We start from the raw sequence: 23137 nt of genomic DNA, 5'->3' as shown, positions 1-23137 counted from the left end.
GTATCCCCCCAGGGCTTAGAACAGCGCTTCGCACATAGTAAGCACTTAACAAATATCATCGTTATTATTATGTGCAAATCAAAGCATTTATGGGGAATGAATGGTCTCAAATGCATAAGCAAAGCAGGACAAGGGGAAAGAGAGTGGGGAAATGAGGTTAGTCAGGGATGACTTCCTGGTGGAGATGCAATCTTAATAGGGATGTGAAAATAGAGGGAGTTTCAGGCGGGAGACGGGGTGAACGAGGAGTCAATGGTGAGAGGGAAGAGAATGAGGCACAGTAAGGAGGTGAGTGTTAAAGGAGTGTAGCAGGAGAAGAGTCAGAATGAGTAGCATAAAAAAAATCTCTTTTGAACACCTTGGAGACAATTGGCAGAAACTACTTCTTGATGCGGAGAGGAAAGGGCAACCATCAGAGGATTTTAAGGAGAGGGAACACACGCAAAACAATTTTTAGAAAAAAGATATGGGACAGCAGAGTGAGAAGCAGCATAGCCAAGTGGCAGGAGCCCGGGCTTGGGAGTCAAAGGTCGTGGGTTCTAATCCCGGCTCCGCCACTTGTCAGCTGTGTGACCTTGGGCGAGCCACTTCACTTCTCTGTCCCTCAGTTCCCTCATCTATAAAATGGGGATTAAGACTGTGAGCCCCACATGGGACAACCTGATCACCTTGTATAGTGCTTAGAATAACCCTGCTTGGCACATAGTAAGCACTTAACAAATACCATTATTATTATTATTATTATTTATTAAGAGGCTAGAGCACAGGACTGGGAGTCAGAGAGACCAGGATTCTAATCCCAGCTCCAGCACATGTCTTTTGTGTGACTTTGGGCAAGTCACTTCACTTCTCTGTGCCTCAGTTACCTCATCTAGAAAATGGGGATTAAGACCGACAGCTCCATGAGGGACATGGATTTTATCCAATCTGACTAGCTGGTATCTATGCCAGCACTTAATATGTTCCTGGCACATAGTAAGCACTTTACAAAAAACGTTTTTTCAAAGAAGTGTGATCAAGAGAGGTGAGACAATGAAAGCAGAGAGGTCACCAGAGCCCATTGTTGGGTAATAATAACAATAATAATAATAATAATAATAATAATAATAATAATAATGGCATTTATTAAGCATTTACTATGTGCAAAGCACTGTTCTAAGCACTGGGGAGGTTACAAGGTGATCAGGTTGTCCCACAGGGGGCTCACAGTCAATCCCCATTTTATAGATGAGGTAACTGAGGCCCAGAGAAGTTAAGTGACTAGCCCTAAGTCAAACAGCTGACAACTGGCGGAGCCGGGATTTGAACCGATAACCACTGACTCCAAAGCCCGTGCTCTTTCCACTGAGCCACTTGGACTGTATCTATCTGTTGCTGAATTGTACTTTCTAAGCACTTAGTATTCACTCATTCATTCATTCAAATGTATTTATTGAGAGCTTACTGTGTGCAAAGCACTGTACTGAGCGCTTGGAAAGTATAATTCGGTAACAGATAGAGACAATCCTGACCCAACAACGGGCTCACAGACTACTCTGCACACAGTAAGAGCTCAATAAATGCGATTGAATGAACGAATGAAAGCAGTCGAGGCAGGATAGGGCAAGTGTTTGAACAATAATAATAATAATGATGATGGCATTTGTTAAGTGCTTACTATGTGCAAAGCACTGAAGTGCAGTAGCAGCTCGGATGGAGAGGAAGCGGGTGGATTCTAGAGATGTTGGGAAGGCAGAACTGACAAGATATGGGGATTGACTGAATACGTGGGCTAAAGGAAAAAGAGGAGTAGAGGATAATGCCAAGGTGGTGGGCTGGTGAGAAGGACTAATCAATCAATCAATTGCATTTATTGAGCGCTTACTATTTGCAGGGCACTATACTAAGCACTTTGGAGAGTACAATGCAGCAGAATTAGCAGACCCGTTCACTGCCCGTAACGAGCTTCCAGTCTAGAAGGAGGAGATGGACATTAATATGGATAAGTAATTTATAATATATCATTTAAAGATACGTGCAGAAGTACTGAGAGGTTGGGGGTGAGGTGACTATCAAATGTCCAAAGGTCTCAGATCGAAGTACAAAGACGACGCATCCCATCTATCTCATCGCCCCTTGCCCATTTCCTTTCTCTGGCCCCAAACCCTCTCTCCCTTCTTATCCAACCAACCACTCTTCAAAGCCTTATTAGAATCTCATCTCCCCAAGAAGCTTTCCCTTGCTAAGCCTTCATTTTCCCGACACTCTTCCCCTTCTGTGTCGCCTGCGTAATTGGATCTGTACCCTTTAAGCACTTGATATTTCCCTCCCCCTCAACCCCACAGAACTTACGCACACATCCGTAATTTATTTCAACCTCCATCTCCCCACTATCAATCAGTCAGTGGTATTTATCGAGTGCTTGACTGTGTTCTAAGCTCTTGGGAGAGTACAGAACAACAGACTGAAAGCTCACTGTGGGCAGGGAATGTATCATTCATTCAATCTTATTTACTGAGTGCTTACTGTGTGCAGAGCACTGTACTAAGCGCTTGGAAAGTACAATTCGGAAACAAATGTGTTTTGTACTCTTCCACTTGTGCGCTGTCCGGCCCAATGCAGCAAACATGGGACTGAGTGTCCGGAGAACCAGGCTGGAGTCAGCAGCTCAGCAAATCACCTTGGGCAAATCACTTCTGTGAGTTCACGTCTCTCAACACAGTAAGTACTCAATGAATAACACTGATTTTTCATTTTTGGGGGTGGCGGTTTGCTTCTCGCCAGGTTCCGGTTTCATTTTTATTTTCCTATTTTCCAATTCCTATTTTATTTTCCAAATAAAATCCCTATCCAAAGGACATAAAAGGCAGACCGGAGTTCTTTCCCTGCTCTGCCCTTCAATTCTCTGCAATTCTCTCCTTCCTGCTATCACAATCCCAGATGGCAGAGTGTCCCTTCCCCCCTAACTCAGACTGAGATATCAAATCTCTAAACTTTCTACACATATCCTTAGCTGAGTCCAGTGATCTCGTCTCTCGCTGATTTCTTTTACCTCCCCTTGTTTTCTCAGGCCCACAACAACTCCAAGACTGGACAGAAGTATTCATATCTTCTTATCCCTAAAAACGAAAGCCCCAGATATCACTCACTATTTGTGCTTTCCTTAGAAATGAAGGAATGCAGGCCTGAGATTCTGCTGATGCTGGAACCACACACACAAACGCATGCACACATGCACGCACACACACACATTCCCCTCTAGACTATAAACTCCTTGTGGTCAGGGAACCTATCTAACAATTTTGTTATAGTGTACTCTCCCAAGTGCTTAGTGCAGTGCTCTGTGCACAGTAAGCGCTCAGTATATGGGAAAGGACTTGGTTTCCACATGGTGATGGTGTCCCAGTGAAAGATTTCCAGAAGAGACCGGCATCTAAAGGAACAGTTCCCACACTCCGAGACCAGGGAATCTCCCTCACTCACCTCTCCTGGCGATACATCAGCAAATAAGCGGACCTGTCAGGGAGACAGATGGAAAACAGTCACATTCCAGCCGGCCAATTTCTACTGATCCATTTCGCCGGGAGGCTGAAATGTCTACTCCAGCAGTCAGGTGTGTGACTGGGGAGGATGGGAAGATTGTAAGCAAGTTTTCACGTGGCAGCAACTCTCTGCATCCAGACTGTGATTTGTCGTTATTGTTTTGGTTATTTTATGGCATTCGTTACACACTTACCCTGTGCCAGACACTGCACTAAGTCCTGGGCTAGATACAAGCTAAGTGGGTTGGACATAGTCCATGTGTCACATGGAGCTCATGGTCTTAATTCTCATTTTGCAAATGAGGGAACTGAGGCCAGAGAAGTCAAGTGCCTTGCAGAAACTCCTCACCCTGGGCTTCAAGGCTGTCCATCCCCTTGCCCCCTCCTACCTCACCTCCCTTCTGTCCTTCTCCAGCCCAGCCCACACCCTCCGCCCCTCTGCCGCTAACCTCCTCACCGTGCCTCGTTCTCGCCTGTCCCGCCGTCGACCCCCAGCCCACGTCATCCCCCTGGCCTGGAATGCCCTCCCTCTGCCCATCTGCCAAGCTAGCTCTCTTCCTCCCTTCAAGGCCCGACTGAGAACTCACCTCCTCCAGGAAGCCTTCCCAGACTGAGCCCCCTCCTTCCTCTCCCCCTTGTCCCCCTCTCCATCCCCCCGCCTTACCTCCTTCCCTTCCCCACAGCACCTGTATCTATGTATATATGTTTGTACATATTTATTACTCTATTTATTTATTTATTTTACTTGTACATATCTATTCTATTTATTTTATTTTGTTAATATGTTTGGTTTTGTTCTCTGTCTCCCCCTTCTAGACTGTGAGCCCACTGTTGGGTAGGTACTGTCTCTATATGTTGCCAACTTGTTCTTCCCAAGCGCTTAGTACAGTGCTCTGCACACAGTAAGTGCTCAATAAATGCGATTGAGTGATTGATGCCCGAGGTCACACAAAAGACACGTGGCGGAGCCAGGATTAGAACCCAAGCCCTCGTTTTCTCTATTCACTAGGCCACGCTGCTTCCCCTGTTGTGCTGGACTCTCTGCCGAGGTGGGGTCATCGAGGCTGATGAGACCCAAACTGGATGGCCCAGTGTAGGCCAGTTAGCCATGATGCGGGTTTTCTTGAAACCTCTTCAAGGAGGAGGCCAGCAAGGTCAACAGAAGCAGCGTGGCTCAGTGGAAAAAACCCGGGCTTTGGAGTCAGAGGTCATGGGTTCAAATCCCGGCTGTGCCAATTGTCAGCTATGTGACGGGGCAAGTCACTTCACTTCTCTGTGCCTCAGTTACCTCATCTGTAAAAATGGGGATGAAGACTTTGAGCCCCCCGTGGGACAACCTGATCGCCTTGTAGCCTCCCCAGCTCTTAGAACAGTGCTTTGCACATAGTAAGCACTTAATAAATGCCATTTGCAAAACAAAAAGGGTCAGAAATATCGGAGAGGAAACTCAGCTTCTTTTGCTCCTAGGTTAGAAATGCTCCCCACCTCTGGCCTCTCTCCTGGCCCTTAGTACAGTGTTCTGCACACAGTGAGTGCTTAACTGATGCTATTACTCCCACTATTACTCCTCGCTGGATTTGTTGGACGCCCACACTATCAGCCCCATTGTGCGGCTCATGACAGCAGCAATCAGAGACTAAGGAGCCATTCCCATCCACCGATCGTATTTACTGAGCGCCTACTGGATGCAGAGCATGGAAGAGAGAAGCAGTGTGGTCTAGTGGATAGAGCACAGGCGTGGGAGTCAGAAGGACCTGGGTTTTACTCCCAGCTCTGCCACCTGCCTGCTGTGTGACCTTAGGCAAGTCACTTCACTTCTCTGTGCCTCAGTTACCTCATCTGTAAAGTGCGGATTAAGTCTGTGAGCCCATGGGGGACAGGAACTGTGTCCAACCAACCCGATTTGCTTGTATCCAGCCCAGTGCTTAGTACAGTGCCTGCTAAAAATAATAATAACGATGGCATTTGTTAAGCGCTTACTATGTGCCAAGCACTGTTCTAAGCGCTGAGGTAGATACAGGGTAATCAGGTTGTCCCATGTGGGGCTCACAGTCTTCATCCCCATTTTACAGAGGAGGGAACTGAGGCACAGAGAAGTGAAGTGACTTGCCTTAACTTGTGAAGTTAAGTGACTAAGCACTTGAGAGAGTACAAAATAAAAAGAGTAGATGGACACATTCTCTCCCCACAATGAGCTGATAGTTTGGAGTGGGAGGCAGATATTGAAGCAATAAATCATGGATATGGACATAAGCGCTGTGGGGCTGAGGGAGGGGTGAATAAAGGGAGCAAGTCAACTAACCAAGCCCTGGGGATGTATTGATTACCTTTTGACTGCCTCTTCTTCAAACTGTTCATTCTAGGGGCAAAGGAATGAAATTAGTATCGTTGCCATATCATACGAGAATCAAAAGGCCCATTGTTGGGTAGGGATTGTCTCTACCTGTTGCCAAATTGTACTTTCCAAGTGCTTAGTCCAGTGCTCTGCACACAGTAAGTGCTCAATAAATATGATTGAATTAATAATAATAATAATGATGGCATTTATTAAGCGCTTACTATGTGCAAAGCACTGTTCTAAGCTCTGGGGAGGTTTCAAGGTGATCAGGTTGTCCCACTTGGGGCTCACAGTCTTAATCTCCATTTTACTGATGAGGTAACTGAGGCCCAGAGAAGTGAAGTGACTTGCCCAAAGTCACCCAGCTGACAAATGGCGGAGCTAGGATTCGAACCCATGACCTCTGACTCCAAAGCCCGGGCTCTTTCCACTGAGCCACGCTGCTTCTCTGTATGAATGAAGAAAGCCCGTGGTTGCTTCACTTAGGAAACAGGATGGCCTAGTGGAAGGATCACAGGCCTGAGAGACAGAGGACTTGGGTTCTAATTCCTGCTCCCACCACTTGCCTGCTCATGACCTTAGAGAAGCAGCATGGCTCAGTGGAAAGAGCACGGGCTTTGGAGTCAGAGGTCATGGGTTCGAATCCCGGCTCCGCCACATGTCTGCTGTGTGACCTTGGGCAAGTCACTTAACTTCTCTGAGCCTCAGTGACCTCATCTGTAAAATGGGGATTAAGACTGTGAGCCCCACGTGGGACAACCTGATCACTTTGTATCCCCCCCAAGTGCTTAGAACAGTGCTTTGTGCATAGTAAGCGCTTAACAAATGCCAACATTATTATTATGACCTTGGGCAAGTCACTTATCTTTTCTGTTCCTCTGTTTCCTCTCCTGTAAAATGGGGACTCAATACTTGTTCTTCCTCCTACTTAGAATAAGAAACCCCATGTGGCTATTTTGTGAGCCTATTGTTGGGTAGGGACCGTCTCTACATGTTGCTCATTTGTACTTCCCAAGCGCTTAGTACAGTGCTCTGCACACAGTAAGCACGCAATAAATACGATTGAATGAATTAATGAATTTTGTATGTATACCAGTGCTTGGGAAGCAGTGTGGTCTAGTGGATAGAGCACAGGCCTGGGAGCTAGAAGAACCTGGATTCTAATCTTGGCTCCTCCACTTGTCTGCTGGGTGACTTTGGACAAGTCACTTAACTTCTCTGTGCCTCAGTTACTTCATTTGCAAAATGGGCTCACAGTCTTAATCCCCAATCTGGGACAGGGACTTTGTCCAATCCAATTACTTTGTTTTTATCCCAACACTTAATACAGTGCCTGGCACATAGTAAGCACCTAACAAATGCCACAATTATTGTTATTATTATCATAGTAATAATAACATAGTAATTATGTAATTATAGTAATTACCATAGTAATAATAATAACATTTGTTAAGCACTTACTATGTGTCGAGCACTGTTCTAAGTGCTGGGGGAGATACAAGATAATCAGGTTGTCCCATGTGGGGCTCACAGTCTCAATCCCCATTTTACAGATGAGGGAACTGAGGCCCAGAGAATAATAATGATGGCATTTATTAAGCGCTTACTATGTGCAAAACACTGTTCTAAGCGCTAGGGTAGAGACAAGGTAATCAAGTTGTCCCACGTGGGGCTCACAGACTTAATCCCCATTTTCCAGATGAGGGAACTGAGGCCCAGAGAAGTGAAGTGACTTGCCCAAAGTCACACAGCTGACAAGTGGCGGAGCTGGGATTCGAACCCATGACCTCTGACTCCAAAGCCCGGGCTCTTTCCACTGAGCCACAGATCCAACTCCGTTGTATTGTACTCTCTGAAGCGCTTAATACAGTACTCTGCAAACAGTAACCGTTCAGTTTATACTATTGATTGATAAGCGTTCAATTTATACTATTGATTGATTAACAAATACCACGGTTGTTATCCTGAGCTCTCAAGTTCAACTCCCTAGTCCTCTGATCCCATAAGAAAAGAACAGACAAGTGCAACAGAGCATGGAAATGAACATGAAAAAATCGTGATTACGTACCGCAGTAACCTTCTGGTCATCGAAATGGTACCATCTGTTATGTTGAGCAGGGCGGATGTGGGCTGTGTAGTGGCCGCCAACGTGAGTTCCATGATGATGGCAAACAGCAAAGAGCTTGTACTGTTTCTTTTCCTAGAAAAGAAGGACAGGGACTCAAAGAAACAAAATATTTCTGTTTCTTTAGAGGGGAAAACCATGTCTGCCGCCAATCTGCTCTGCTGATTGTGTCCAGTTTGAAGTTCTCAGCTTGAGAGAGACTTGAGAAGTGGCGTGGCCTAGTGAACAGAACCGGGCCCGGGAGTCAGAAGGACCTGGGTTCTAATCCTGACTCTGCCACTTGGCAGATGGGTGACCCTGGGCAAATCACATCACTTCTCTGGGCCTCGGTTACTTCGTCGGTAAAATAATAATAATAATAATAATAATTTTGGTATTTGTTAAGCGCTTACTATGTGCAAAGCATTGGGGAGGATACAAAGTGATCCAGTTGTCCCATGTGGGGCTCACAATCTTAATCCCCATTTTACAGTTGAGGTAACTGAGGCACAGAGAAGTGAAGTGACTTGCCCAAAGTCACACAGCTGACAAGCGGCGGAGCTGGGATTTGAACCCATGACCTCTGACTCCCAAGCCCATCCCCTTTCCATGCTGCTTCTCCCTGTAAAATAGGGGATAAGCCCTATGTTGATCATGGACTGTATCCAACCTGATAAGCTTGTATCTATCCAGCATCTATTACAGTGCCTGACACATAGTAAGTGCTTAACAAATAGCATAAATAATCTTATGATGATGACGATGATGAATAGTACAGTTCGCCTCATCTTCACAGTCCTCCTGAAATCACATCTTATCCAGAAGGCCTTCTCCGATTCATTTTTCTTCTCCCCGGCTCCTCTCCTTCCAACTACCTATGTCATCATCATCAATCGTATTTATTGAGTGCTTACTATGTGCAGAGCACTGTACTAAGCGCCTGGGAAGTACAAATTGGCAACATATAGAGACAGTCCCTACCCAACAGTGGGCTCACAGTCTAAAAGGGGGAGACAGAGAACAAAACCAAACATACTAACAAAATAAAATAAATAGAATAGATATGTACAAGTAAAATAAATAAATAAATAAATAGAGTAATAAATATGTACAAACATATATACATATATACAGGTGCTGTGGGGAAGGGAAGGAGGTAAGATGGGGGGGGTTGGAGAGGGGGACGAGGGGGAGAGGAGGGAAGGGGCTCAGTCTGGGAAGGCCTCCTGGAGGAGGTGAGCTCTCAGTAGGGCCTTGAAGGGAGGAAGAGAGCTAGCTTGGTGGATGGGCAGAGGGAGGGCATTCCAGGCCCGGGGGATGACGTCGGCCGGGGGTCGATGGCAGGACAGGTGAGAACGAGGTACGGTGAGGAGATTAGCAGCAGAGGAGCGGAGGGTGCGGGCTGGGCTGGAGAAGGAGAGAAGGGAGGTGAGGTAGGAGGGGGCGAGGGGATGGACAGCCTTGAAGCCCAGGGTGAGGAGTTTCTGTCTGATGCGCAGATTGATTGGTAGCCATTGGAGATTTTTGTCCTCAACACTGTTTTGCTACCTCCACACTTCAAACACTCACAACTTACAACATATCACAACATATCAACACTCACAACATATCAGCTTACATACCTCCTGAGCCCCAGAGGTAACTGAGGTACAGAGAAGCACAGAGAGGCACAGAGAAGTCAAGTGACTTGCCCAAAGTCACCCAGCAGACAATTGGTGGAGCCGGAATTTGAACCCATGACCTCTGACTCCAAAGGCCATGTTCTTTCCACTGAGCCATGCTGCTAGAATGGGGGAGGCAGACAATAAAACAAAACAAAACCCAGCTTGGGCTGTCAATTTAGTAGTTTTGGTTGTGACATCCCACCTGCTCTTCCGAATTCCACTTTGTTGGCTCGGGCAGTCACGGGAGAGCATTTGACCTGGAGATGGTGGGTACCCTGGGGTCACCTTGGGACAATTGGTCCCTTTATTCATTCCTATGCCCCACCAAGCCCCACAGCACTTATGTCCTTATCTGTAATTTCATTTATGTTAATGTCTGTCTCCCCCATGACAAAATGGAGAGCTTAATGCCACCCCCTCAGATTTATGTGGAAAGAACTCTGGCCATGATCAAACCCAATGCTGCAGACAAAGAAGAAGAGATCGAAGATATAATTCTCAGATCTGGATTCACCATTATTCAGGTAAATCCATCCTAACCCTCTGGGATGTTTTCTCATGAAACCGAATAAATAAACGACAAAGAAGAAGAGATTGAAGATATAATTCTCAGATCTGGATTCACCATTATTCAGGTAAATCCATCCTACCCCTCTGGGATGTTTTCTCATGAAACTGAATAAATAAACGACAAATTTATTTCATGTACCTGCACCTATGTTTGGCATTTAGGTAGGATTTAATATTCTAGGTAGTCATCTCCTTGGAAGTTTGGTGAATAGAATTGCTAACTTGCTGCTAACTTGTACTTCCCTAGTGCTTAGTACAGTGCTCTGCACACAGTAAGCGCTCAATAAATATGATTGAATAAACCCATTGTGGGCAGGGAATGTGTCTGTTATATTGTCGTATTGTACTCTCATTCAATCGTTGAAGGCGACTGAGGTGGAGGAGGATTAGGATTAGGAATAGAGGCACTGGATTTGGCAAGAAGGAGATCAGTGGTGACCTCTGAGAGGGTGGTTTCTGTGAAGTGAAAGGGATGGAAGCCAGATTGGAGGGAGTCCAGGAGAGAACTGGAGGAGAGGAATTTGAGACAGCAGCTGCAGACAACTCGCTTGAGGAGTTTGGAGAGAAATGATAGGAGGGAGATGGGGCGATAACTGGAGGGAGCCGTGGGGTCAAGGGAGGGTTTTTTTGAGGATAGGAGAGACATGGGCATGTTTGAAAACAGCGGGGAAGAAGTCATAGGAGCAAACAGTTGAAGATGGCTGTTAGGGAGGGAAGAAGGGAGGGGGCAAGATTTTGCTAAGGTGCAAGGAAATGGGGTCAGATGTGCAGGTAGAGGGGGTGGATTGTGAGAGGAGGCAGGAGATCTCTAGAAATACTGCTGGAAAGGACGGGAGAATTGAAGAGGGGAATTCATTCATTCATTCATTCAATCGTATATATTGAGCACTTACTGTGTGCAGAGCACTGGACTAAGTGCTTGGGAAGTATAAGTTGGCAACATATAGAGACGGTCCCTACCCGACAATAGGCTCACAGTCTAGAGGGGGGAGACAGACAACAAAACAAAACATGTAGACGGGTGTCAAGTCGTCAGAACAAATAGAATTAAAGCTATCTAGCTTTAATAGCTATTAAAGCTATTCCACATCATATGGAATGGAATGGGGGAATGGGGAATGGGGAATGGAATGGGGAGGGACTGAGAAGGAATAGGGGAGGTTTGAGGGAGCTTAGGCCTGATAGTGTCAATTTTCTTAATAAAGTAGGTGGCCAGGCCGTTGGGGGTAAGGGACTGTGAGCCTGTTGTTGGGTAGGGACCGTCTGTCTATGTTGCCGACTTGTATTTCCCAAGCACTTACTACAGTGCTCTGCACACAGTAAGCAATCAATAAATACGATTGAATGAATGAATGAATGGGAGAGGCTGGAGGATGAAGGACCTGAGGAGAGAGTTAATTGTCTGGAACAACTGGTGAGGGTGATGGGCATGGGTGACAATAAGGGGGAGAAATAATTTTGTCAGGCAGGAGAGAGGGCAGAGTTAAAGCACACAAGGATAAACTTGAAGTGGACGAAGTTGGCCTGATATTTAGATTTTCGCCAGCAGCGCTCACAGAGAAGCAGCGTGGCTCAGTGGAAAGAACACGGGCTTTGGAGTCAGAGGTCATGGGTTCAAATCCTGACTCCACCATTTGTCAGCTCTGTGACCTTGGGCAAGTCACTTAACTTCTCTGGGCCTCAGTTCCCTCATCTGTAAAATGGGGATTAAGACTGTGAGCCCCACGTGGAACAACCTGATCACCTTGTAACCTCCTCAGCGCTTAGAACAGTGCTTTGCACATAGTAGGTGCTTAATAAATGCCATTATTCTTACTATTAGTATTATGAGCACAAGAGCGAAGGAGGCAGACTTTGCAGGTGATCCAGGGCTTGGGTTAGTGGTTCGAGATCGACGAAGGGATAGGGGAGTGAATGAGCTGAGTAGAGAGGGGGGTGTCAAGAGTGTTTATCTGGTCATCAAGGGATGGTAGTTTGGGTATGGAAGCTAAGTGGAGCATCCCAAGCGCTTAGAACAGTGCTGTACACACCGAAAGCGCTCAATAAATACGACTGACCGGGGGCCAGGAGCCCCGGACTCTGATCCAGCTCTGCTTGGCTCAGTGGAAAGAGCCCAGGCTTTGGAGTCAGAGGTCATGGGTTCAAACCCCGGCTCTGCCAATTGTCAGCTGTGTGACTTTGGTCAAGTCACTTAACTTCTCTGGGCCTCAGTTACCTCATCTGTAAAATAGGGATTAAGACTGTGAGCCCCCTGGGGGACAACCTGATCACCTTGTAACCTCCCCAGTGCTTAGAACAGTGCTTTGCACATAGTAAGTGCTTAATAAATGCTATTCTTATTATTCTTATTCTTATTATTATTATTATTATTATTTTATTATTATTTGCCTGCTCTGTGTGACCTCAGGCAAATCACTTCACTTCTCTGGGCCCCAGTTTTCTCCTCTGTAAAATGGGGATTCAATACCTGTTCTTCTCCCATCTTAGACTGTGGGGAGAAAGTTATAATAATAATAATGATGGCATTTGTTAAGCTCTTACTATATGCAAAGTACTGTTCTAAGCGCTGGGGAGGAATACAAGGTGATCAGGTTGTCCCATGTGGGGCTCACAGTCTTCATCCCCATTTTACAGATGAGGTAACTGAGGCTCAGAGAAGTTAAGTGATTTGCCCAAGGTCACACAACAGACATAATAATAATGATGGCATTTGTTAAGTGCTTACTATGTGCAAAGCACTGTTCTAAGCGCTGGGGGGGATACAAGGTGATCAGGTGTCCCACATGGGGGCTCACAGTCTTCATCCCCATTTTACAGATGAGGTAACTGAGGCACAGAGAAGTTAAGTGACTTGCCCAAAGTCAGACAACAGACATGTGGCGGAGCCGGGATTCGAACCCATGACCTCTGACTCCAAAGCCCGGGCTCTTTCCACTGAACCACGCTGCTTCTCATGAGTATGAGATTATGAGATTGCAGGGGTGGTGGGGTTGGCTAGATAGAGTTGAGAAAATATCATTTACGTACTAAGATGAGGTAAGCCGTATAACACAGCAACCAATACACTATTTGGTCAATCAATCAATCGTATTTATTGAGCATTTACTGTGTGCAGAGCACTGTACTAAGCGCTTGGGAAGTACAAATTGGCAACAGATAGAGACAGTCCCTACCCAGCTGTGGGCTCACAGTCTAGAAGGGGGAGAACAAAGCCAAACATATTAACAAAATAAAATGAATAGAATAGATATGTACAAGTAAAATAAATAAATAAATAGAGTAATAAATATGTACAAATATATATACATATATACAGGTCAATGGGAAAGTATGTCAGCAGTGGAATTGAATGGTTCCAAGTGGCCCTTCATTTGCACAAGATGGCTCAATTAGGAACTGGCCATCCACAATCCCGAAATGTCTACCAACTCTTATAGAGTGAACTCTCCCCAGCGCTTAGTACAATGCTCTGCACACAGTAAGCGCTCAATAAATATCGACTGCTGATTGAGCATGGCCCAGCGGATAGAGGCCACACCTGCGAGTCAGAAGGGCAGGGGTTCTAATCCTGGCTCCACTGCTTGCCTGCTGTGGGACCTTGGGCAAATCACTTCACTTCTCTGAGCCTCAGTTCCCTCATCTGGAAAAGGGGGATTAAGATTGTGAGCCCCACGTGGGACACCCTGATCACCTTGTATCCCCCCCAGTGTTTAGAACAGTGCTTTGCACATAGTAAGCACTTAACAAATGCCATTATTATTATTATTATTATTCTCTGAGCCTCAGTTCCCTCATCTGGAAAATAGGGATTAAGACTGTGAGCCCCACGTAGGACAACCTGATCACCTTGTATCCCCCCCAGCACTTAGAACAGTGCTTTGCACATAGTAAGCACTTAACAAATGCCATTATTATTATTATTATTATTATTCTCTGAGCCTCAGTTCTCTCATCTGGAAAATAGGGATTAAGACTGTGAGCCCCACGTAGGACAACCTGATTACCTTGTATCCACTCCAGGGCTTAGAACAGTGCTTGGCAAAAAGTAAGCACTTAAATGCCATTACTATTATTATTGTTATTATTCTCTGAGCCTCAGTTCCCTCATCTGGAAAATAGGGATTAAGATTGTGAGCCCCACGTGGGACAACCTGATTACCTTGTATCCACTCCAGGGCTTGAAACAGTGCTTGGCACATAGTAAGTACTTAACAAATACTGTAATTATTATTATTATTATTGTTATTATTTCCCCTCCCTGGAAATGTGAGCGCCTCACTTAGAGTGTCCGGGAGGATCAAGTCCCTTGGGAATGAAATGTGTTGCGTTACCTTCTCATTAGTTTGAAGCGCCAAGGTTTGGGAGGCTTCAATGGGAATATTTGATTTCTGAAGTCTCCCGTGCCTCAGTTCAAATCTCCTGAGCTGCACGGCCAGAACCGGAGGGAGGGCCGTGAACGTCTGTTTCTGTGGAAAGAGAAACCATAGGGAGCCATCTCAGTTACCCCAAATCGATCTTACCGAGTTTGTAAAACTGTTCCCCTAAAATAGCAGGCGGAAGGATGGAGGAGAATGGAGGATATCATTGATATCAATTATGGAGGATATCATCAATTATGATCAATTATCATCAGAGAAGCAGCTTGGCTCAGTGGAAAGAGCCCGGGCTTTGGAGTCAGAGGTCATGGGTTAGAATCCCGGCCCCGCCACTTTTCAGCTGTGGGACCTTGGGCAAGCCACTTAACTTCTCTGTGCCTCAGTTACCTCATCTGTAAAATGGGATTAAGACTGTGAGCCCCATGTGGGACAACCTGATCACCTTGTATCACCCCAGCGTTTAGAACAGTGCTTTGCACATAGTAAGCGCTTAATAAATGCCATTATTATGATCCATCTTGGCCCCTGGGTTAGGTCCTGCCTCGGCCGGACTGCAGACCTAACTGCTTCTTGTGGATAGTGTTTTGTGTTGTACTCTCCCAAGTGCTTAGTATGGTGCTCTACACTTAAAAGCAGCGTGGCTTAGTAGAAAGAGCACAGGTTTAGGAGTCAGAGGTTGTGGTTTCTAATCCCGGCTCTGCCACTTGTCAGCTGTGTGACTCTGGGCAAGTCACTTCACTTCTCTCTTCCTCAGTTACCTCATCTGGAAAATGGGGATTAAGGCTGGGAGCCCCACGTGGGATGACCTGATAACCCTGTATCTACCCCAGTGCTTAGAACAGTGCTTGCCACATAGAAAGCGCTGGACAAATATCATTATCGTTATAATTATTATAGAGAACACTCAATAAATACCATTGATTGATTGACTGATTGATTGCTTGTCTCTTCCCTCTGGCATCTAGAATATCCACTTTCCTTCACCACTGCTAAAATGGCTGATGGAGGGATAAATAACATAAATAAATGATGGCATTTGTTAAGCGCTTACTATGTGCAAAGCACTGTTCTAAGCGCTGGGGAGGTTACAAGGTGATCAGGTTGTCCCATGGGGGCGGGGGCTCACAGTCTTAATCCCCATTTTACAGATGAGGGAACTGAGGCCCAGAGAAGTGAAGTGACTTGCCCAAAGTCACATAGCTGACAAGTGGCGGAGCAGGGATTTGAACCCATGGCCTCTGACTCCAAAAGCTCGTGCTCTTTCCACTGAGCCATCCATTTTGGGCCTCTAGGTCTTCCCCTGGCTCTGCTCAAACTGTAGCCCTTACTGCTCCTCGGCGATCGTGTCTACCACCTCTGTTGTATTGTACTCTCCCGAGTGCTCAGTACAGTGCCCTGCACACAGTGAGCACTCAATAAAAACATTGTTTGACAACCGATTGGTTGTCTCATCCATCTGGTATCTAGAATATCCACTTTCCCCCACCGTTGCTCCTCCCCCACTCCTCTTCCTCCTCCCTCTCCCCGTCTTCCTCGTACCTTCTTCCTCCTCTCCTTCCTCTTTCCCCTTGAACCTCCTCTTCTTCTCCTCTCTTCCTTGCTTGGGTTGAGGGTTGGGGTCTGGGGGCTGAGTTGGGAGCTGGGTGTGGAGGTGAGACTGGATTGGGGGTGTGGCTGGAGGGTAGAGACCCTTCCTCAGCTGGGTCCTAAGAGGCTGGGGGCATTCCTACTCTATCCTAATCCATCTCAACCTCTCAGCTGCCTTCGACATTATGGACCACCCCCTTCTCCTCAACACACTATCCAACCTTGGCTTCACAGACTCCATCCTCTCCCGGTTCTCCTCTTAACCCTCCGGCTGTTCATTCTCAGTCTCCTTTGCGGGCACCTCCTCCCCCTCCCATCACCTTACTGTAGAGGCTCCTCGAGGTTCAGTTCTTGGTCCCCTTCTGTTCTCTATCTACACTCACTCCCTCGGTGAACTCATTTGCTCCCACGGTTTCAACTACCATCTCTACGCTGATGACACCCAAATCTACATCTCTGCCCCTGCTCTCTCTCCCTCCATTCAGGCTCGTGTCTCCTCCTGCCTTCAGGACATCTCCATCTGGATGTCTGCCTGCCATCTAAAACTCAATATGTCCAAGACTGAGCTCCTTATCTTCCCTCCCAAACCCTGCCCTCTCCCCGACTTTCCCGTCACTGTTGACGGCACTACCATCCTTCCCGTCTCACAAGCCCACAACCTTGGTGTCATCCTCGACTCCGCTCTCTCATTCACCCCTCACATCCAAGCGGTCACCAAAACCTGCCGGTCTCACCTCCACAACATCACCAAGATCCGCCCTTTCCTCTCCATCCAAACCGCTACCCTGCTCGTTCAATCTCTCATCCTATCCCGATTGGATGACTGCATCAGCCTCCTCTCTGATCTCCCATCCTCCTGTCTCTCCCCACTTCAGTCTATACTTCACACCACTGCCCTGATCCTCTTTGTGCAGAAACGCTCTGGGCATGTTACTCCCCTCCTCAAAAATCTCCAGTGGCTACCAATCAATCTGCGCATCAGGCAGAAACTCCTCGCCCTCGGCTTCAGGGCTCTCCATCCCCTTGCCCCCTCCTCCCTTACCTCTCTTCTCTCCTTCTCCAGCCCAGCCTGCACCCTCCACTCCTCTGCCGCTAACCTCCTCACTGTGCCTTGTTCTGGTCTGTCCCGCCGTCGACCCCCAGCCCACGTCCTCCCCCTGGCCTGGAATTCCCTCCCTCCGCACATCCGCCGAGCCAGCTCTCTTCCTCCCTTCAAAGCCCTACTAAGAGCTCAACTTCTCCAGGAGGCCTTCCCACACTGAGCCCCCCTTCCTCTCCCCCTCCCTATCCCCCCACACCTTACCTCCTTCCCCTCCCCTCAGCACCTGTATATATGTTTGTACAGATTTATTACTCTATTTATTTTACTTGTACACATTAACTATTCTATTTATTTTGTTAATGATGTTCATCTAGCTTTACTTCTGTTTATTCTGATGGCTTGACACCTGTCCACGTGTTTTGTTTTGTTGTCTGTCTCCCCCTTCTAGACTGTGAGCCCGTTGTTGGGTAGGGACTGTCTCTATATGTTGCCAACTTGGACTTCCCAAGCGCTTAGTCCAGTGGTCTGCACACAGTAAGCGCTCAATAAATACGATTGAATGAATGAATGAACCTCTCCCACCCCTCACCCCAAATCAGCCCATTTCCCACCTGGGCAAGGGCCACGGAGGGAGTTAGTGGAAAGAGCCCGGGCTTGAGAATAAGAGGTCATGGGTTCTAATCCCGGCTCCGCCACTTTTAAGCTGTGTGACTTTGGGCAAGTCACTTAACTTCTCTGTGGCTCAGTTACCTCATCTGTAAAATGGGGATTAAGACTGTGAAACCCACGTGGGACAACCTGATCACCTTGTATCTAGTCCAGCGCTTAGAACAGTGCTCAGCACATAGTAAGTGCTTAACAAATGCTATTATTATTATTATTATTATTTATTATTATCTGGCCTGGGATTACTGAGTCCAAGGTCACCCTGAGACAAGCCCTCACTGGCAAGGCCAGGGATGCTAACTTCTGCTCCAAGCCACGGGGACTTCTCAGGCATTAGCTGGGAAGGAGAAACAGTGTGGCTTAGTGGATAGAGCACGGGCTTGGGAGTCGGAAGGACCTGGGTTCTAGTTCTGGCTCCATGACGGGTCTGCTGTGTTACCTTGGGCAACTCACTTCACTTCTCTGGGCCTCAGTCACCTCATCTGGAAAATGGGGATCGAGATCGTGAGCCCCATATGGGACAGGGATTGGGCCCACCCTGATTAACCTGTATCCACCCCAGTGCTTCGAACAGTGCTTGGCACATAATAAGCGCTTAATAAATACCACAATTGTTATTAATAATAATAGCTATGATGCTTAAGTAATAATAAGCGCAGCAAATACCACAGTAGATATTATTAATAATAATAATTAATAACTATGATACTTGTTAAGTACAATAATTGTGTTATTTGTTAAGCTCTTACTATGTGCCAACCACTGTTTATTCATTCATTCAATTGTAGTTATTGAGCACTTACTGTGTGCAGAGCACTGTACTAAGGGCTTGAGAAGTACAAATCGGCTGCATATAGAGACGGTCCCTGCCCAACAACGGGCTCCATTCATTCATTCATTCATTCATTCATTTATTCATTCAATAGTATTTATTCTAAGCGCTGGGGTAGATGCAAGGTAATCAGATTGTCCCAGTGGAGCTCATTTTACAAATGAGGTAACTGAGGCACAGAGAATAATAATAATGATGGTATTTGTTAAGCGCTTACTATGTGCCAAGCACTGTTCTAAGCACTGGAGTGAAGTGGCTTGCCCAAGGTCATACAGCACTTTGGGAACCACAGGCAGGAGAGGGTCTATACACCCAGGATCTCTTCTAGACTGTGAACCCACTGTTGGGTAGGGACCGTCTCTATATGTTGCCAACTTGTACTTCCCAAGCGCTTAGTCCAGTGCTCTGCGCACAGTAAGCGGTCAATAAATACGACTGATTGATTGATTGAATGAATGAATGAATGAATGAACTCTGGAGAGGAGCTGAGTTGTTTTAGGAGGCTGGAGGCCCACCCATTGGCCCACCCACTGTGTCCTTCCCAAAACCAAACGCCGGCATTCCCACCATCGCGATCCTGCCTCCGGCCTCAGGTAGGGAGTCGGAGCGGATCTGCCCTGGCTTGCCGCGTCTTTGAAAATAAGAACATGTGTGGGTGAGGTGACACGCGACGAAGGTTGACGCCAATGGGGATGAGAAGTGGTAACCGAGGAGCTCCGGAAAAGGGGAATAAGGACATGTTTTTCCGACTAAACACCAGGCCGGGCTTAGACCCAGGAAGTAAAGAACTGGCCAAATCTTCCCAGATTTTTCCATTTCTTTCAGAGAGGGGGGAAATGGACCGAGCAGAGAGGGGTGGGCTACTTCGTACCATGTTAGCTGGAGTCTTCCGATCACACCGTCCACAGAAAAACATGTTGTCCTGATCACCAAAAGTTGTTTCTTGGAGGAAATTGTCGAGAGCTGCTTTCTGCCAGAAAAATGTAATGTACTTTATATGTCAAAACTTGCACGGGATATCCAAGGCAAAATGAACAATCTTAAAGGCAACAAAATGATTCAGAACAACCCAGTGAGACATGGATAAGATTTGATTAGGGGATGCAGCCTCCCCCTTCTAGACTGTGAGCCCATTGTTGGGTAGGGACCGTCCCTATATGTCATCAACTTGTACTTCCCAAGCGCTCAGTACAGTGCTCTGCATACAGCAAGCGCTCAATAAATATGATTGAATGAATGAATGGTGTAGAGGATAGAGCCAGGGCCCAGGAGTCAGAAGGGCATGGGTTCTAATCCTGACTGTGCCGCTTGTCTGCTTTGTGACCTTGGGCAAGTCACTTCACTTCTCCGTGCCTCAGTTCCCTCATCTGGAAAATGAGGATTAAGAATCCGAGCCCCACATGGAACAGGGACTGTGTCCGACCCGATTTGCCTGTACCCACCTCAGCGCTTAGAACAGTGCCTGGCACATAGCAAGCGCTTAACAAATACTGCAATTATTATTATTATTATGGAAATGAAAATGGCAGCTGGACATTAATATAATCTGCCAGGTCATGATGTACAATAGAAGCAGCGTGGCTCAGTGGAAAGAGCCCGGGTTTGGGAGTCAGAGGTCATGGGTTCAAATCCCAGCTCCATCAATTGCCAGCTGGGTGACTTTGGGCAAGTCACTTCACTTCTCTGGGCCTCAGTTCCCTCATCTGTAAAATGGGGATTAAGACTGGGAGCCCCACGTGGGACAACCTGATGACCATGTATCTGCCACAGGGTTAAGAACAGTGCTTGGCACAGAGTAAGTGCTTAACAAATGCCATTGTTATTATTATTATTAATATCCCAACCCGGAGTTGCTCTCAGATTTTGTTCTCGTGTTTATTTAATCAATTAATCAATCAATCAATCAACTGTATTTATTTAGTGCTTACTATGTGCAGAGCACTGTACTAAGCGCTTGGGAGAGTACAGTACAGCAGAATTAGCATACAAATTCCCTTGTCCACAATGAGCTTACAGTCTGTGTGACTTTGGGCAAGTCACTTGACTTCTCTGTGCCTCAGTTACCTCATCTGTGTAATGGGGACTAATTAATTAATTAATAATAATAATGATGGTATTTGTTAAGCGCTTACGATGTGCAAAGCAAAGCACTGTTCTAAGTTCTGGGGGGATACAAGGTGATCAGGTTGTCCCACGTGGGGCTCCCAGCCTTAATCCCCATTTTACAGATGAGGAAACTGAGGCCCAGAGAAGTCAAATGACTTGCCCAAAGTCACACAGCTGACAATTGGTGGAGTCGGGATTTGAACCCATGACCTCTGACTCCAAAGCCCGGGCTCTTTTCACTGAGCCACGCTGCTACTCTCCCAAACTCTCAGTACAGTGCTCTGCACACAGTAAGCACTCAATAAATATCATTGATGATGATGAGCAAGATTAAACTGTGAGCCCTTTGTGGGACAGGGACTGCACCCAATCAGATTATCTTGTATCTACACCAGTGCTTAATTCATTCATTCATTCAATCGTATTTATTGAGCGCTTACTCTGTGCAGAGCACTGTACTAAGCGCTTGGGAAGTACAAGATGCAGTTTTTGGTGCATAGAAACCACATAAAAGTACTATTATTATTATTATTATGTTTCTGAAAGAGTCCAAATGGGGCTCCAGATTGGATGACTCTGGTCACCCCGGAACACCATCTCCCCTGACAGGAAAATGGGCACTCACCACACTGACAGTGTCACTGTTTATAGGCAGAGAGACAAGAAGCATTTTTCTTCCGGCTTCAACACTCTCAACGTACTGACATTCCTGACACACGGTAGTATTCAACAGCGTGCTCTCGAACACCTGAAAAGGAGAACAAGGATTTGCCCATCCGCCAAGCTCGCTCTCTTCCTCCCTTCAAAGCCCTACTGAGAGCTCACCTCCTCCAGGAGGCCTTCCCACACTGAGCCCCCCTTTTCCTCTCCTCCTCCCCAGCCCCCCACCCTACCTCCTTCCCCTCCCCACAGCACCTGTATATATGTTTGTACAGATTTATTACTCTATTTTTTTTACTTGTACATATTTACTATATGGGGAAGCAGCGTGGCTCAGTGGAAAGAGCCCGGGATTTGGAGTCAGAGTTCATGGGTTTGAATTCCGGCTCCACCACCTGTCAGCTGTGTGACTTTGGGCAAGTCACTTCACTTCTCTAGGACTCAGTTCCCTCATCTGTAAAATGGGGATGAAGACTATGAGCCCCCCATGGGAGAACCTGATCACCTTGTAACCTCCCCAGCGCTTAGAACAGTGCTTTGCACATAGTAAGCACTTAATAAATGCCATTATTATTATTATTATTACTATTCTATTAATTTTGTTAATGATGTGCATCTAGCTTTATTTCTATTTATTCTGTTGGCTTGTCCCCCATCCAGATGTTTTTTGTTTTGTTGTCTGTCTCCCCCTTCTAGACTGTGAGCCCGCTGTTGGGTAGGGACCATCTCTATATGTTGCCAACTTTTACTTCCTAAGCGCTTAGTACAGTGCTTTGCACATAGTAAGCGCTTAATAAATGCCATTATTATTATTATTACTATTCTATTTATTTTGTTAATGATGTGCATCTAGCTTTATTTCTATTTATTCTGATGACTTGACACCTGTCCACATGTTTTGTTTTGTTGTCTGTCTCCCCCTTCTAGACTGTGAGCCCACTGTTGGGTAGGGACTGTCTCTATATGTTGCCAACTTTTACTTCCCAAGCGCTTAGTACAGTGCTTTGCACATAGTAAGTGCTTAATAAATGCCATTATTATTATTATTATTATTACTATTCTATTTATTTTGTTAATGATGTGTATCTAGCTTTATTTCTATTTATTCTGATGACTTGACTCCTGTCCAGATGTTTTGTTCTGTTGTCTTTCTCCCCCTTCTAGACCGTGAGCCCGTCTGTCCTGCTGTCGACCCCCGGCCCGCGTCCTCCCCCTGGCCTGGAATGGCCTCCCTCCGCACATCCGCCAAGCTAGCTCTCTTCCCCCCTTCCAAGCCCTACTGAGAGCTCACCTCCTCCAGGAGGCCTTCCCACACTCAGCCCCCTCCTTCCTCTCCCCCTCCTCCCCATCTCCATCCCACCTAACTTACCTCCTTCCCTTCCCCACAGCACCTGTGGGTTTTGTACGGATTTATTACTCTATTTATTTATTTTACTTGTACATATTTATTCTACTTTTTTAATTTTGTTTTGTTGTCTGTCTCCCCCTTCTAGACTGTGAGCCCACTGTTGGGTAGGGACCGTCTCTATACGTTGCCAACTTGTACTTCCCAAGTGCTTAGTACAGTGCTCTGCACACAGTAAGTGCTCAATAAATACGATTGATGATGAATAAATACGATTGAATGAGTGAATGAATGAATGTTGGGAAGGGACCGTCTCTCTTTGTTGC

At 46.4% G+C, this 23137-nt stretch overlaps 1 protein-coding gene across 1 annotated transcript in view; it reads right to left on the bottom strand.

Annotated features, from left to right (window-relative positions):
- The window catches only part of LOC119937121 (collagen alpha-1(I) chain-like), a 163464-nt gene that overhangs the window by 5857 nt on the left and 134470 nt on the right, over nucleotides 1–23137 (bottom strand). Inside the window, 6 exon segments of the mRNA XM_038756791.1 lie at nucleotides 3463–3495; nucleotides 5849–5880; nucleotides 7928–8059; nucleotides 14529–14663; nucleotides 19572–19670; nucleotides 21432–21554. Coding sequence (XP_038612719.1) covers nucleotides 3463–3495; nucleotides 5849–5880; nucleotides 7928–8059; nucleotides 14529–14663; nucleotides 19572–19670; nucleotides 21432–21554 — 554 coding nt within the window.

The sequence above is a fragment of the Tachyglossus aculeatus genome, chromosome 1 (genome assembly GCF_015852505.1).
Source record: "Tachyglossus aculeatus isolate mTacAcu1 chromosome 1, mTacAcu1.pri, whole genome shotgun sequence".
NCBI lineage: Eukaryota > Metazoa > Chordata > Mammalia > Monotremata > Tachyglossidae > Tachyglossus > Tachyglossus aculeatus.
The sequence above is the reverse complement of the archived record's forward strand: the minus strand, read 5'-3'. Positions and strand labels throughout refer to the sequence as shown.